A 17,931-nucleotide genomic window follows, 5' to 3' on the forward strand; every position below is an offset into this window, starting at 1 on the left:
CTAGTGTTAAGCCTTCAGTTTCCAATTCCAAGAGCACTTTTCTTTCACCTCCTCAAAGTTTCTGTTGTTCTTTAAACAATCTGAATATTTGAGAGTAAATTTTCAGTGTTAGGAAGGGAAGTTCAGAACGTGTACAGAAAAGTAGTGGGCAGACCCATGAAAATCTAAGCATAGAAGCAGCTACGCTTCCATCTGCAAACAGTAGTTGGGTATTGAGGAAGGAGCATCCTCTGGGATGGTAGGTTGTAAGCAGGTCTTCTCCCTCTGTATTGTTCCCTGGTACTTTCATCATTAAGGTCTGCAGAAAGAGAGCACCCGTTAAGAGTGTGTGCTGTATTTAGAGTGTGTAAATGAAGTAGGGCATGAATACAGTGGTCAAGGCCCTAAAATTTTTTATATGTGCTATCTCAGATTCATGGTTGATGAAACCCCAAGACCGGTGACAAAACAAAACAAAACAGAACAAAACAAAACAAAACCACGTGACTATTCTTCTGTATATCCATTATATTGCTTTATAAACTATTTTTACTGCAATTAACATGTTAGTAATATTTCATCATGGCAGCTGTACTTCTGTACATAATTTTAGTTGCTGAATTCCCTTTCATTAAACAAATACACCATAATTTATTTAAAATATTGTACAATTCCACTGTTACATAGTTTTTCAATATTTTAAACATGACTTCAGTACTTGCCTGGCTACTCCATTTTGCTTCTTAGGAAAAAGGATCTTGAGGTACAATGGGTCAGTTAAACAGGCCAAAAACAAACAAACAAACAAACAAACAAAAAACATCATTTTCTAATTTGCCTTTTTTTCCGTTATTCCTTCTTACTGGTGAGGCTGAATATTTCTTTTATTGGCCACATAGTTATTCTTTTGTGAATTTTCTGTGGTGGTCCTTTGCCCATTTTCTGTTAGATTATTTATTTTTAATTCATTTTATGGGGACTCTTTGCATGTTAAGAATATTAACCCCTTTTATCACTAGTTTGTCATTTGCTTTTTTTTGTATGGGCAACATTATTAAGGTACATTGAAATACAGTAAACTGCATATATTTAAAATGTACATTTTGATAAATCTAAACATATTTAAACATGTGTGAAACATCATCTCAATCAAGATAATGAACATATCCATCATTTCTAAGTTACTTTGTGCTTCTTTGAAATTTCTCCCTACCACATCCTTCCCCATGGCAATCACTATGACTTAATTTCCATTTTGTAGAATTATGTATAAGTGAGACTGTTTATACCATGTACTCTTTTTTGTCTGACTTCTTTCACCCATAATTACTTTGAGATTTATCTCTATTTTAGCTTTTATTAATAGTTTATCCTTCATCCTTACAATGAGTATTGTTTCATTTTATGATATATCACAGTCTGTCTGTTGATGGAAATGGGGGTTGTACCCAGTTTTTAGCTATTAGAAATAAAGCTGCTATGAACATTCATCTACAAGTCTTTGTCTGAACACATGCTTTCATTTCTCCTGAGTAAATTCCTAAGAGTAGGAAGACTGCATCTAATTGCAGATGTCTGTTTAACGTAAGAAGCTGCCAGACTGTTTTTAAAGTGGTTATGCCATTTAACCTTTCTCCCAGTAGTGTGTATTTCAGTATCTCCATACCCTTGCTAAATTTGAAGTAGTCAGTCTTTCTAATTTTAGCCCCTCTGATACTGATGTGCAGTGCTATTTCATGCTGGTTTTAATTTGCTTATCTTTAATGACTAATGTTGTTGAGCCACCTTTTCATGTACATATTTGCCATGCATTTATCTTCTTCAGTGAAGTGTCTGTTCATGTCTTTTGCCCGTTTTTTAGTTAGCTTATTTTCTGACTATGAAGTTTTAAGTGTTAGGTTTTCTCCATAAAAGTGGTGCTCTATTAGATACATGATTTGCAAATATTTCTCCCAGTCTTTGTCTTCTAATTCTCTTCTTAACAGTGTTGAAGAACAAGTGTTTGCAATTTTGATGACGTTCTAAATTACCAATTTTTGTTTTATATGGAGTTTCGGTTTTGTATCTAAGAATCTTTGCCTAATCCAAGCTCACAAAAGTATCCTCCTGTGTGTTCTCTAGAGAAGTCTTACGGTCTTAGGTTTTAGATTCATTTTGAGTTATTTTCTGTACATGGTGTGAAGTATGTATCAAAGTTCATTTGCTCACATATGAATATCCATTTGTTCTAGCACTATTTATTCAAAAGAACCGGCTTTACACCATGTCCGTACATGCTGAGCTCTATTCTGTTCTCTTATCTATTTGTTTATCTTTGTGCCAAAAACAAAGTGTCTTGATTACTACACTTTATAATAAGACTTGAAGTCAAGTTGTATAACTCCCCCCTTTTTTTTCAGCTTGTTTTGACTCTTCTAGATCCTTTGTATTTCCATTTGAAGTTTAGAATTTGACAATTTCCCCAAAAGAGACCTGCTGGATTTTGAGTGAGATTACGTTGAAAGCACAGATCATTTGGGGAGAATTGGCATTTTGACAGTATTGATTATTCAAACCATGAACATAATCTATCTCTTTATTTAGGTTCTTCTTCAGTTTTATCTCGGCACTGTTTTTGTAGTTTTCAGTGTACATGTCTTTCCCGTCTTTCATCAGATGCTTCCCAAAATATGTCATGTTTTTTATATCATTCTAAATGATATATATTTTTTAAATTTAAATTTCTGACTGTTTGTTACTTGTCTATAGAAATAATGCTGATCTTGTCTAAAGTTGATTGTTAGTTCTAATGACTTATGTTTTTAGATTCCAGTCAGATTTTTTACACAAATTTGGGGCCAGGACCTGAGAATGAGAACCTCCATAAATTTCCTTTGTACTGCTTCACTTGCCTTACCATCATCTTAGCTCTGGATAGACAATTCTGTTTATAAAGACAATTTCATTTCTTCCTTTTATACATTCTATCTACGTTTTGGTAGTTCCAAGCAGGAGGGAAAATCCGGTCCCTTTTACTCTTATTTTGGCCAGAGATGGAATTCTCTTACCTTTCCTATCCTTTTTTATTTTTATTATGATAGCCTTATTTTTTTAATTTTAATAGAGACTCTTTAAATGTTCACATAGAAAAATCTGTCCATCTTTTATGTTGACAATTCTTAACATTTTCTGACTCATGCAGTCCTTTGACAAATAATCTGATAAAAGTTACGGATCTGATTTCCATAAACATTTACACATTCATATTTCTATATGTAACTTCAATAGTCCACAGAAACTCTGGAGGCTGGTCTATTGATTGATTCCCTGTTATGAATCTTGATTGTATCACTTTCTTCTCATGTTATGTTTAGAAAGTCCTTCTATTAAAAATTATATAATTAAGGAAATACTTTTTAAGTGATTACTGTATACTTTTCTCCTTTGTATATACAAACAGGTACTTACAAATTTTTAGATTCCTTTATTTTAAATGATCAAATGAGATAGTGTATATAAATGCATTCTAAACACCATAAAGTACAGTATTCATGCTGTTGTTCTTGTCGTCGTCGTCATCATCAAAAACATTCACTCTTTTGGCCATCTATTCCAGTCTGGGGAATTAAATACAAAGAAAGAATTATTTCAAGAAATAATTTGAACTATGAAAAGTACTTGTTCATACATGGTCTGTAATGAGGGAAAACAAAACATTGTAAATATTTAGTAATAGGAGAATGCATAAATAAATAATAGTGCTTCATTGGATGAGATGTTGTAAAGCATTTAAAAGTGGTAACTACATAGTTATAAAAATACGAAAAATGTTTGTAATTAAATTGAAGAAAATTAAATTTTATTCACATTATGGTATCTTGTGTAAAGTGTCCATATGTATAAAGATTAAGAGGGGTATAGAAATATGAAAAGAGTTGTTTTAGGGAGATGGGTTTGCAAATAATTATTTTTATTGTTCTTCCCTTTCCTTTAATTCTATTCTATTATGCCTTTGATTTTTTTAAATTTTTTTTATGTTTATTTTTGAGAGCAAGAGAGACAATATGAGTGGGAGAGGGGCAGAGAGAGAGGGAGAAACAGAATCTGAAGCAGGCTCCAGGCTCTGAGCTGTCAGCACAGAGCCTGACGTGGAGCTCAAACTCACGGACCGCGAGATCATGACCTGAAGTTGGCCACTCCACCAACTGAGCCACCCAGGCTCCCTAATGCCTTTGATTTTTTATATTACATTTTCTGTATACATATATTTAAAGTTAGGTTCCGGGGTGCCTGGGTGGCTCAGTTGGTTAGGTGTCCGACTTCGGCTCAGGTCATGATCTTGCGATTTGTGAGTTTGAGCCCCGCGTCGGGCTCTGTGCTGACAGCTCAGAACCTGGAGCCTGCTTCGGATTCTGTGTCTCTCTCTCTCTCTGCCCCTCCCCTGCTCATGCTCTGTCTCTGTCTCAAAAATAAATAAAACATAAAAAAAAATTTAAAGTTAGGTTCCCATTCCAACATGTTTTTTACCACACCAAGAGATGACATGGCCTTCAAGGCTGATTTATAATACTGCCTGACATAAATCATCTGTGAAATTATTATTTTTCCTTTTTCATGCTTTTATATTATTGAATAATTCCACAATTTCACATTTTGCCAGTCATGTTGTCTTATTATCACCCAGTTTTTAAAATGTATTATGTAGTTTTTGATCGTTGGTTTAATGCTACAGTCTCATGGCTTAATTATTTCATTGTGCTTTTGCTATGATGACTTTAACTAATTATGGATGTATTTTTTCAGTTGCCCAGCAAGAGGGTGAAATGTTCAAACGCTACAATGGGACATTTCCGTTACCTGGAATACACCAAAGTCAAGATGCTTTATGCACCTGTCCTAAACTGCCTCATCAAGGCTCTTTTCAGATAGATGACTACGTCCAGGCTGACAGTTCTTCAATGAAGATGCAGCAAGTGAAACAGAGACTCGATTCTGTCACAGTATGTCTGATGATTTTATGCAGTTGAGAAGTTGGAAATTTTAAAACCATTTTGATTCTATTTTACATTGCCATGCCAATAAGTATTAATTCAAAAAAGTAAGTAGGTTACTTAAAAATAGGTTTTCTAATGCTTTTTTGGTTGCCTTCTGGTATTTGTTCTAACATCACCCACTGCAGTAAACAGACTGATATGGGATAGATAAACTATCATGCTTTCCTGACTTGATATTTCTGTAAAGACCAGCCCAAGATCTCTTTTGCTATTTAAAAATGGAAGTGTGTATGTGTGTGCATATGTACAACACACACAAACACAAAAGGCACCAACCTGGGAAATTATTCATGTAAAATATATTAAAGGTACAACCTCCTTAATATGCCAAAGTTTAAATAATAAAGAAAAAAGACTTGAACAAAGAAATGGATAAAATAAATAAGCAGGAACTTCCAAAAAGAATAGATACAGATGTTCCTGAAGCATATTTAAAAGGACTGTTATCTCACTACAAGAAAAGTGCTGTCAAAATCAGGAATGGCCATAAAACTGGAAAATAGGTCATGAAAATGAGGAGGAGGATGCTTAATTAAAAATAGAGTGCTTTTTATTCTGTTCATTATAAATTATTACATTAACTTTCTCAAAGATAACTAATAAAATGTATTGGGAAGCTTAGATATCCTTAAAAATGCTTAATGCTCTTTGAACATAATAGTTCCTTTAGTTAGAATTAGCCTTGAGCTCCTTGAAGACAGGGACTGTGCAGACTTGTTCCTTGTCGTGTTGTCACCTTTTGGCACAGTGCCTGGCACTTAATAAATATAATCCCATTCTCTCCTCCATTGATAGGAATCTTCACCAGTTTTAACCCAAACATATGAGGAACTATATTGAGACACCTTTAGTTATGACTATACTTACTTCCTCTCTACTTTTCTTTCTTTAGAAAATTGGAGTTTCAGGTATACCAGAATGCAGGTTTCATTGGAATATAAGGGAAATATTTTTATTTTTATCAGTATAAGTTTTAGAATATGTACTATAAATTAATAAATTTATTTCAAAGTTGTAATTCTGTGTATTTTACCATTTTAATTGAATAATGTATGACGTTCCAGATTTTAAAAGGAAGTATAAATAGATAAATGGAGTTTTAAAAACTAGAGAAAAATGTTTCTTCACTAGGGAAAAAAGTGTCCCTTGTGTAAAATCTTACATGGCAAAATGTCTTCACAGATATAAGAGCAACTAACTCACTGATCAATAAAAAAGCAAGTTTCCTACAATCTGTTGATCTTTACACTATAAAACAACATGCTGGAATTACCTTAGCCTTGTAGCTTTTCTTTTGTCATCTTATATAGCTGTCATCTTCAGATAAATGAAAGGACATAAGAACAAAAGAAAGTAGATGTAAAGGAAAAATCAGAAAAATATTTTTTAAGATATGAAATCAAAAGCAAGGGGGAAGTAGATTGATAATTTATTATAAGAGAAAAATTTCTTTCTCTTATTTATTTCTTTCTTTTAAATTAGAGTATCTGTTTGCATTGGGATTGAGGTAGACCAAGGCTGCCTTTAGAAATGAAAACTTTGTGTATAATGGCTGTGGTTTTTGAAAAGCCCTATTTTTCCCATGTTGAGAGAATGCATCGAACTCTTTCAAATGTCATCTGCAATATATTTTCTTTTGGAATGTAGATAGTATGTATGGGAATTAAAACAAAATGTCCTCTTTATTCCCTTGGCAGCTCTATTTTTATATTTTGCAAGCATTGACTGGATTGTTACCTTTTGTCACAAATCCTTTTTCTTGTTTCTTGTAATTTATTTTGGTAGAGCCCAATTTTTTGTTGTTAGGTTTTTAGTCCATTGAAGACTCTAACAGTGGTCTTCTATAGAGAAGTGTAATAGGGAAGACTTGATTACTTCTATATTATGAGGACTATATTACTAGAGATACTTCTTTCTTTGTAACCACAGTAGGAATTTTTTAAATAAAATATAGTGCAAGCTTAGGGTATGATGTGTGTGTGTGTGTGTGTGTGTGTGTGTGTGTGTGTGTGTGAATTGCATAACCAATCCAGTTCAGCAGGTGTTTACTCATTAATGAATAAAGGAAACAAAAATAGATAATTCTCTGTTCTCCATAGCCTTACCATTTAGTCATTTAGCTCTTTCCTCTTTCCTTTAACAGAGTTGACTGTATTTGCAGCTACAGCAATACCTGAAAGGCATACTGCAGCCCAGATAGATCTCTTAGGTAGACAGTATGTTAAGAGCATTGCCAAAAGTCACTCTGTTTTTAAAATTTGATCTTATCAGTGCATCCAAACTTGCTCAGAACCTGGGGTACCTACTGGGAGTAATCAGACTTACAAAAAGTTGATTTATGAAGTTAAAAAACTTATAGGGAAAGGTATACCTTTCTAGCTGCCTGAACACTCAAGACCACTCTCACTTTTAAAAATTAATCTGAAGCCCAGGCTAATGATGACAGAGTTGATTATAAGCAGAGTCATAGGAGTAGGGATTAGATAGATTTAAAAATGTTTTATGCCAGCTTTGCAAAAAGGTTAGTTTTCTCTACCTTTTGGGAGATTTCACCTAATAATGATTGATGATAACTAACATCTATTTAATTATGAATGATGACTAACATCATGAATTCCTGTGCTGAGTGCTTTACTTGTTCATTGTATTTAATCCTCAAAACCATCCTATAGTGTGAGTGCTAGTATTATCCCCATTTTATGGAAAGTGAAGTTGAGGCTTACAGAGCTCAAGCAATATCACCAGTGTCGCACAGTTGGCAAGTGCTGGAACTGAGATTCAGTCCAGACAGAATCTCATGCTCCGGCAGTGTCATTTTCTCCTTTTAGTGATCGAATTACTAATACCCTTCAGACATAGTCTCTGTCCCTTAAAAATTTCTGGATAAAAAATTGATACTCCTCTTTTAGTTCTCTTTTTTCCTAAACTTCATATTCATCGTTAGCATTTTTCTCTGTTTCTCTTGTCTGATGATACATGCTGGCTGACCTTAATTGGACTTGGATATTTTTTGTGTCTCCATAGCAGCACATTTTCAAATCATTTATTATAATGTTGACTTTTACTAGTTTCTTTGTCAAAACCGATCTTTTTCTTCCCTTGTCCCATGAATTGTAGGTGGTTCCTTTCTGTAGCTCCTTCAATACTGATAACATACTTTGCCATTTAGTAGTGTTTGTTACTAGATTTCCTCAGAAGTAAATTATTAATATGGATATTATATTTATGGGCATTGTTATTTGTAGAGATAATTATATACAATAATTAATTATGGGTGCGTCTTTGAGACATGTTAGTACTCTGGTGTAGAATTTTGGCATTTACAAGTTTATTATTACTAGATTTGTTTATGAAGTTTATTGAGGCCACAAGGTTTTCTTGAGGCAGATGTGCATGGGCTCTCCATGCCTTTTGTTTCAGCAGGTTAGATTTACCAAGAACTCACTGAGTCTCTTTTTTTTATTTCACACTCTTTCCAGCTCATTGGAAACAATGCAGAGTGACAGCTACAGGGTGATAGACAAAGAGGCTCTCCCAAATGTTGATTTTGGTTATTAAAGGATTAATATCAGAATGTGTTGAAAAGAGTTGATAATTTTATTAAAATAAAATTATGAATATTTCCTTACTTGTTGTATTATATTTCTTTTAGGAGGTGATACGAGCCTGTACTGCAAAGGTAAGCAGTTTTTATCAGGTGGAAGATAACTTTAAGACCAGAACTTTCATTGTGATGTACTAGAGAATTGAAATGTACCATTCGGAGTTTTTACTAGAACTTTTACAAAAGCTAGTCAGATGTGTATTTTCCTTATTTGAGCTCAAATCTATCAAAGAATTATATACGGGAATCTGAGACTTTAACAAATACCTCCATATTTTCGAAGATTTAAGAATATTAAGTAATTGGAATGTACTTTCAGTAAAGGGCCAGCAAGGTCATTTGATCCTCTGAGAAAAATATTATACGATACTTAATAGGTAAGAGACACTGGTACAGTTCCAGTGGATGTATGCTGAGTAAACTGTATAAGCCGTGAAATGCATGCAAGCTGCGCGTAAATAACAGTGATACACTGTGTGCTTATAATGCTCTTGATCATTTACTTATACCAGTGTCTCACACTTCTTTTTCCATTTAGCTGCATAGCAATCCTGACAGGCAAATTAGATATTATTGTTACTCCAATTTTAGAAAGGAAGAAGCTGAGGCTTATTGAAGTCAAGTGATTTGCTCAAGACCCCAAAGGTAGTGGAAAAATAGTAGCATACCTTTTGATTATTAAACAGTTTCAACCAAATTGTATCTAAGATGCTTCCAACACAGCAGCTTTCTTCTTTTTACAAGCAAAGCTATTTTATATGCAATCTCTAACTCCATTGTCAAGAAAATAAATTTTAATTTAAAAGAGTTGGAATGGCACCATATGTTTGTCTCTCCCTCTCCTCTGTCCACTCCCCAAATTCAGTTGAATAATTAGACGTTCATTGATTTATCAAATGTAATTATATCTATCACAGAGTAAAAGGGTGAGACAATCAGAAGGGAATTAGCATGGTGTTGGTATGTTCAAAGACTGCTTTGTGTCATATCAGTGCAGTGGAAGTATTTTTTTATTCGGTAAACATATACTACCATGTGGCAGGCACTTGGAATACAAAAGTAGGTCCTAGGCTATTGCTTCTTTTCACATGAGGCATCTTATAGAAGAAACATGTGAGAAAACATTATACTTACCCCATCACTGAACTGTCCAGTATCAGTGAGGACCCATCACTTTTTTACCTAATTATCGCAAGTCAACAGGATATGGAATATAGACAAGGGGAAGGAAGATGAAGGGAAGAAGAGAACAAGCTATATTCTGACTTGGGCTGCAGATATTCAGGAAACTTGCTCCTGATAGCGGTGATTACTATAGTGATGTAGCTCCAAGATTACTACCTCTTCTTAAGTATACATAGTATATAAAACCAAAGTAAAAAATAATTTTCTGGCTAGCAATTCAGAGCTTTTTCTCTTTAACAAATAAATATATATATGCTTATTTTGTTTAAAAATTTTTTAAAAAAATATTTTATTTATTTTTGAGACAGAGAGAGACAGAGCATGAACGGGGGAGGGTCAGAGAGAGAGGGAGACACAGAATCTGAAGCAGGCTTCAGGCTCTGAACTGTCAGCACAGAGCCCGATGCGGGGCTCGAACTCACGGACCGTGAGATCATGACCTGAGCCGAAGTCAGACACTTAACCAACTGAGCCACCCAGGCGGCCCCCCCCTTTTTTTTTTAATATACGCTTCTTTTGTAAAGCTCTCTGAATGTCCAAAAGTCAGGTGATCTGTACTTATTTGCCAAAGGTTGAGGAAACTGTCATCTGCTAATCTGGAACCTCTCTGCAGATGAAGGATCGTTATATTCATCTTTGTACCCCAAGTATTTCACAGAAGTAAAATAAATGCTCATTGAAAATATGATGATATATTTGGAAATTAAGTATTTGGAAAGAGTAACCTTACTATTGTCTCTAGTTATTCTTTTTTGGTAAGTTTTACTGAGAGGTAATTCACATACCATCATAATTTGCCCTTTTGAAGTATACAGTTACTGGGTTTTACCTTACTCACAGGCTGTGCAAGCATCACTATTACCTGATTTTCAAACTTTTTTATTGCCTCCAAAAAGAAATCGTGTTTCTCTTAGCAGTCATTATTTCTATAGGTATATGCACATGCACACACATACACACCCAAACTCCTGGCCACCACTAATATACCTTCTGTCTCTATAGGTTTGCCTGTTCTGAACATTTTATATCAATTGAATCAAAGAATATGTGGTCATTTATAACTGGCTTCTTTCACTTAGAATAATGTTTTCACAGTTCCTCCATTTGTAGCATGTTATCCATACTACTTTTTATTGCCAAATAAGATTCTGTTGTACAGATATATTACATTTTGTTTACCCATTCATCAGTTTATAGACTTTTGGATTGTTTCCATTTGGGGGCTATTATGAATAATGCTACTCCAATCATGTGTGTACCAGTTTTTGTTTAGGTGTATGTTTTCATTTCTTGAGACATATAGGAGTGGAATTGTTGGGTGATGTGATAACTCTGCATTTAACATTTTGCACAACTACTAAACTTACCCAAAGTGGCTGCACCATTTTAGAATCCTGTGTGATAATTCTATATTTAACATTTTGAGGAAATTTTATATTTAACACTTTTCCAAAGTGGCTGTGCCATTTTACATTCCCACCAGGAATGTGTAAGGGTTCCAGTTTCTCCTCATTCTTACCAACACTTGTTATTTTCTGTCTTTCTTAGGATAGCTATCCTAGTTGGTGAGAAGTGGTATCTCATTGTGGCTTTTGATTTGTATTTCCCTAATGACTAACGACATTGAGCATGTTTGATGTGCCATTTGTATATCTTGCTTAGAGAAGTGTCTGGTCAAATCCTTTGCCCATTTAAAAAAAAATTGTCTTTTTAATGTGCATTTTTTAAGAGTTCTGGATACAAATCTCGTATCAGATAGATGATTTGCATATGTTTTATCCCACTTTGTGAGTTGTCTTTCCACTTTCTTGATGATGGCCTTTATTTAAAGCAAAAAGGTCTTAATTCTTGTGAAGTTCAGTTTATCTATTTTTTCTTTTGTCACTTTGCTTTTGGTATCATATCTAATAAACCATTGCCTAACCCGACACATCAAAGATGTACCTCTTTTTAAGATTTTAATATTTTTAACTCTAACACTTAGTCTGTGATTATCTTCTCTTTTTTTATGTGTATAATGCTATGTGGAGCTATAACTTTATCCCATTGCATGTGGCCACCTAGTTGTCTCTGCACCAGTTGTTGAAAAGGGTGTTCGTGCCCCATTGAGTGGTTTGGGCGCCATTGTCAAAAGTCCTTAGTCTTAAAAGCAAAGGATATTTCTGCAGTTTCTCATTTGTTGCAACCAGGGTAGTAAATTTTGCCAGGTATCTAAGTTTTTTCTTCCTTAAATCCCAGCCGAATTTTTATGTTGTTGATTCATTCCTTTTTTCCATTAACATGCTTTAGTAAGTAGTGTGTGTGTGTGTGTGTGTGTGTGTGTGTGCGCGCGTGCGCACACACGCACATGTGTGCTTCGGTTAGAACAGTGAATAGGCACATTTTGTCATAGGAAGATAAACAGTAAAAAAAGGAAACAAGGTAATTTCAGACAATAAGTGATGTAACAATAAAAGTAGATCCCTGAGACAGAGAATGCCGGGGGAGTGGGGGACAGCTGCCCTCAAAGTGTGTTCATAAAAGGCCTCTCTGAGAGAAACATTTGACAAGGAGCTAGTCCTGTCCTGGAAAATCCTCATCTGGAAATATAACTGGCAGAAAGAAGAGCACTGTGTGTAAGTAGTAATCATGAGCAAGTAAGGAGAAACGGTGTTTCGTGACGAGGTTGGAGAGGTGATCAGGAGACCGTGCATGCCTTTAAAATGCCTGTAAGCATGGTAATGCAGGGGAGGAATAATTTCCCTTCTCTCCTAGGTTCTGTCCTTCTAGGTCTGATGGTTAAGTTGACATAAGAAAGATTAATAAAAGAAAAAAATCAAATTATGCACATATGGGAGCCCCACAAAAATATGAGACTACAAAGCTGCAGGCAGTTGAGGCTTTTATAAACCATCCTTAGTGTAGGAAAGGGAGCGATAGGGATAGAGGGCTCCAAAGTGGGAAGGCAGCCATTCCCAGGGAAGTGGGAGGAGGAACTGTTCGGTGAACAAAGCCTGCCCTGCCACTTAGTTAAGTCCCTCCGGTGAAAAAGGTCTCTCTGGGCATAGCTCTCTTCCTAGTAAAGGCCTCCTTTTTAAAGTACATTTCCTGGGGCACCTGGATGGCTCATTTGGTTAAGCATCTGACTTTGGCCCAGGTCATGATCTCACGGTGTGTGGGTTTGAGTCCCGCATTGGGCTCTGTGCTGACAGCTCAGAACCTGGACCCTGCTTTGGATTCTGTGACTCCCTCTCTCTCTACTCCTCCCCCACTCATGCTCTGTCTGTCTCTCTCTCTCTCTCTCTCTCTCTCTCTCTCTCTTTCAAAAATAAAGAAACATTAAAAAAAAATTTTTAAGTACATTTCCCTCATTGAAGAGTAGCTTCTCTACCTGTTTTCAGAGCTTTTCCAGTGTCTGCAGTTACTGAAAATAATCCTTATGCCAAAGAGGCATATTTAAGGGTGACATATTCTGCTAAACCTTCAGTAAGGAGTTAGGTGTTGTTTTAATCAGAGAAGCTGTGATGGAGGTATTAAGCTGGGGAGAATGTGAGAATAGATTTTAAAGGGAGTAAGTCTTCAAGCAGATCAGTTAGCTGACTTTCATGGTTGTCCATGAGGAGATGGTACCTGGACTAAGGATGGTGTTAAAAGATAAACTGACACCTAAGGGGCGCCTGGGTGGCGCAGTCGGTTAAGCGTCCGACTTCAGCCAGGTCACAATCTCACGGTCCGTGAGTTCGAGCCCCGCGTCGGGCTCTGGGCTGATGGCTCGGAGCCTGGAACCTGTTTCCGATTCTGTGTCTCCCTCTATCTCTGCCCCTCCCCCGTTCATGCTCTGTCTCTCTCTGTCCCAAAAATAAAAAAATTAAAAAAAAAAGATAAACTGACACCTATTAAAAATTTTTTAGAGTTTATTTCAGCAAAAATTGATTTGAATGGCACAGCGTCAAACTGGACATGATTAGAAGTGCTCCACTGGCAGGAACTGAGGAAAGACTTTTTATAGAGAAAAGGCTGAAGCAAAGCAAGGAAATTAGAGATTGATCATAGTTTAAAGCCTAGTTGGCCATTTGTGATTGGTTGTCCTTAGGTTTCAACTTTGTAACCTGGAGGTATTTACAGACTTAGATTGGGCTTTGCTTCCATAGCCTGTAAGGCCAGGCGCCATGGCATTAGAGCTGCCTGAGACTCATCGCCTCCTGTTTAATTAATTTCACAGTGGCAATAATGAATTTGCAGGCAGTGGACAGATTTGCAATATATTTTGGAAGCAGATTCAACACAGCTCAGCGATGGATTGGATGTGGTGTAAGTGAAGGAAAGAGGAAAGATGGCTTCTGTGTTGCTGCTTGCGGCAATTGTACAGATGCTAGTAGAGCTTTGAATGAGGTGAGGAATGCTGGCGTGGAGGGAGCAGATTTTAGGAGCAGAGTTTTGGATGTGGACGTAGTTGTGTGGTAGGTGTTTGGACTTCTGAGTCTTGAGTTCAGGGAAGAAGTTAGGGCTAAAGTTACATTTATTTAAGCTGTGAGATTGGATAAGATCTCCTGGGGAGAGGTAGCTAAAGATCTGAGGCATGGGTCCAGGAGAAGCGTATGTCAGAGAAGCCTAGAGGAGAGTATTCCAAGGAAGAGAGGTGCTAAACTATCACGTGTGACTGAGAGAATGAGCAAAATGAGGATAGAACATTGAGGATTGTATTTGGCTGGATGGTGTCCTTTGGTTACCTTGATGGAAACTGTTTCAGTAAGTGGCAGAGACAAACGCACAATTGAAGTGAGTTGAGGACAGAAAAGAAGTCCATAAATTTTGACTGGGAAGCAGAGAAACAGGAGCTGAGGAGTCGTCGTCAGTGGACAACATTAAAGCATATTTATTTGCTGATTGGAATAATTCAGTAGTGATGGAGAAGTGGGTACTGTACCACAGAGGTGGTCTTTGCTGCCCTCAAGTCCTTGAAAAAGTGAGAGGGGATGTAATCCTGAATACTGGTGGAGGAGCTGGCCTTAAGAGAAGGGATTTTTCATCCCATCTGATAGGCCAGTAGGTGGAAACTGGGTAGATGCTTGGATACAAATTTGATGATGGGAGGTTGTAAGAGTGCTCATCTGATTGCTCCAAGATAGGAAATGGTATTGGAAGTCTTGCATTGCTCTGAATTGTGATAGCCCTAAAATATCAGTGTATGAGTTTACAATTTATGGATTTCCTTGCTCTTTTCCTTGGCTTAGAGTTGGATTGAAGCACATCAGAAATGGTATTGCCTGGAGTCTGTGTCCATTCAGCTCTGTGTTATTCCTCACAAATGGAACTAAATCTGTTTTTCTCCAGTTTCCGGACATAATTATATCATACCTGGCATGTGTTAGCAATGGGCCTATTCTTCCTTAAATTATAATTAATTTTGGCTGTCTTTTCCAGAATGAAATTATGAATTCCCTCAGAGAGAAACAACTCTCTTTCTGCCTTCTCCCCTTCCTTCCTTCCTTCCTTCCTTCCTTCCTTCCTTCCTTCCTTCCTTCCTTCCTTCCTTCCTTCCTCCCCCTCCTCCTTGTTCTCCCTCCCTCCCTTCTTTCCTTCTTTTTCAGCTTCACATAGTACTGCCTCCACCTCTAATCTTACATTTCTGAATCTCCACACTCCTTTGTGAGCTTCTCAAAGCTATTTGTTTGTTTTTTAAATTAGTAATATCACCTGTCCTAGATGAATATAAATGCAGCCAAGCTGAAGTTCATTGAATTATGTTTAGTAGAATAACGCTGTAAAGGTAAGGTCGTAATTAAATTATAATCTAATATATCTTAGAACATAGTATTTACTAAAAAATAAAAAGGTTTAAAAAACGGAGAATCCAGAGATGATGATTTTTATAAATCTCCTAAAAAAAAGTTTGGATATTTTCCTCATGAAGAGATAAAAATTAAGTTGAGATTTTAATAGAATAGTTGTTTACGCTTATTTGGAGAGTTTCTTTCTCAATGGTTTGTTTTAATGCTTAAAATTATTCCTTCATGGCATTCCAAAACTCGAGAAAAGCAAATTAAGTGTTGTTATTTTGACAGTATTTGGGAGACTGGCCTGACTAGGAGTGGTACAGGCCAAAATAGGCCACTAAAAGAAATTATGTAATTTTATTCCTGAAAGTTTTAGAAAACAAGAAAAACCCCTTGTTTTACGAAAAGCCAGTCTTCCTCCCATGTGTCTCCTTTACTCTCGCTCTACCACCAGCCTTCACAACACTTCTGGTACCAGATGGGCTGTGGTTTTTTCCCCACACCAAGCAGTTCTCTGCGATACAGGATGTCCTACACTGTAACTCAGTTGTGACATTGTCCACCTGAGGAGAGCGGCAGATCAGCAGATTCCACAGGTTTAAGGACTCAGTCCCATGAGACTTCACGTGCCACCACACCTCTGACATTTCAGGTGCCAGTGTGGTCCACATTGTTACCTGTGTTTCTGACTAATCAGCTGTAAATTGGAGGGTCCCGGGCCAATCTCCTCAGGTTCAGTTAATTCCCTGGAGCAGCTAAGAACTCAGAAAAACAATTTACTCGTTACTGTTTGCCAGTTTATTATAAAAGGATGAAGAATACAGGTGAACATCCAATGGAAGAGATGCAGAGGGCAAGGTGTGTGGGGAGGGCCCGGAGCTTCCATGATCTCTCAGGCGCAGCGCTCCCAGCACGTCTATGTGATCACCAACCTGGAAGCTATCTGAACCCCATACTCTTGGCATTTTTATGGAGGTTTCTTCAGGTAGGCATGATCGGTTACAATTCCATTTCTAGCCCCTCTCCCCTCCCTGGAAAATGGAGGGGGGGGGGGGATGGGCTAAAAATTCCAAGCTTCTAATCATGGCTTGATCTTTCTGGAGACCAGCCCTCATCCCAGAGAACACCAAAAGTGACTTCATTAGAACAAAAGACATTTCTGTCTCCCAGGAAATTCCAAGGTATATAGGAGCTCAGTGTCTGGAACCAGAGTCAAAGACCAAGTATTAGAACAAAAGATCCTCCTAGTACTTTTATCACTTAGGAAATTACAGGAGCTCTGTGCCAGAAACTGCAGCCAGAAACCAATATTTTTTTTTTCTGTTACTTCACATACCTATTTCTAGATTTAAATTGAGTATTAAACCATGAAATTTAATGTATTTTTTACTTTTAAGGCTTTCATTCTACCAATTTTTATCATTAAAAGGTTACATTTGAGAAGTCTTGAACACAGTTACCGCCTTAGCTTTGGGTAGGTTTTTAAACATGCACTGCTTTCACATTTATATTACTTCATTTGACTTCTGTGCAATTCTTATTAGTTTTATAGGAGTTATTTATTAAAGAAAGATGAACAAAAACTGGTTCTTACCCTCAGGAAGATTACAGTCAGTTGGATAGTAATTAACCAAATAATTAAGCACACCAAAGTGTTACCAGTGCTGTGATAATACAGTATGATAATAAGATACGAGACGTGGTGGGGAGACAAGGGAGGGAGAGGTAAGTTCTCCTGGGAGAATCTGAAAGGCTTTTCACACATGATATAATACTCGAGCTAAAGCTTGAAAAAGGAGTTGACATCCATCAGGAAAGTGGAGGCAAAAGGAGAGCCCATTCCTGGAAGTGGAACGGTATGAGCTAAGTGACAGGGACATGAAACAACTTGGCATGTCTGCAGAGTTATACACAGTTTGTCTTAGCCAACGTAGGAAAAGGAGTGATAAGGTTGAGGAACTAGGTAATTATTAGAATAGAAAGCTTTGTATGCCAGGATGAGAATTATGGACATTATCTAGTGGAACAACTGATGATAGGTTTTAACCAGAAATGTTAGTAAAATTAGCATTTCAGAAAGATTATCTTGTTAGTAGTATAGAAGAAGAATTAGAGATACAGGAGATACGGAGACAAAGCAGGAGACTATTGCAGTACTTTGCAAGCAGAGGAAAAGGCCTGAACCAGAGCGCTGACTGGAGACAAAGAGTGGGGTCAGATGTCCAAGCATCTAATTGACCTAGTGACCAACTCTGTGGAGTGCGAGATGGTCGTGTAGGATGATGTCCACCCTTGTGGCTGAGGCAACTAAGTGGATGGCAGTAGCTTTCCCTGAGACAGTAAATAATGGAGGGAGTTAGTTTAGCTTTGAACT

At 36.7% G+C, this 17,931-nt stretch overlaps 1 protein-coding gene across 8 annotated transcripts in view; it reads left to right on the forward strand.

Moving 5' to 3' along the window:
• The window catches only part of AHI1 (Abelson helper integration site 1), a 203,081-nt gene that overhangs the window by 68,223 nt on the left and 116,927 nt on the right, over window positions 1–17,931 (forward strand). For 6 of the 8 annotated variants that reach the window (XR_008298323.1, XR_003419329.2, XM_027056819.2 and 3 more), the window contains 2 exons: window positions 4,762–4,958; window positions 8,665–8,691. Coding sequence is in view for 6 of the 8 variants with exons in the window: in XM_027056819.2 (XP_026912620.1) it covers window positions 4,762–4,958; window positions 8,665–8,691 (224 nt within the window). In the remaining 2 variants the exon portion in view is untranslated. Of the gene's footprint in view, window positions 1–4,761; window positions 4,959–8,664; window positions 8,692–17,931 lie in introns of those variants that run through there. The other 2 variants (XM_027056817.2, XM_053222209.1) reach the window with 2 other exon arrangements.

The sequence above is a fragment of the Acinonyx jubatus genome, chromosome B2 (genome assembly GCF_027475565.1).
Source record: "Acinonyx jubatus isolate Ajub_Pintada_27869175 chromosome B2, VMU_Ajub_asm_v1.0, whole genome shotgun sequence".
In the NCBI taxonomy this organism is placed as follows: domain Eukaryota; kingdom Metazoa; phylum Chordata; class Mammalia; order Carnivora; family Felidae; genus Acinonyx; species Acinonyx jubatus.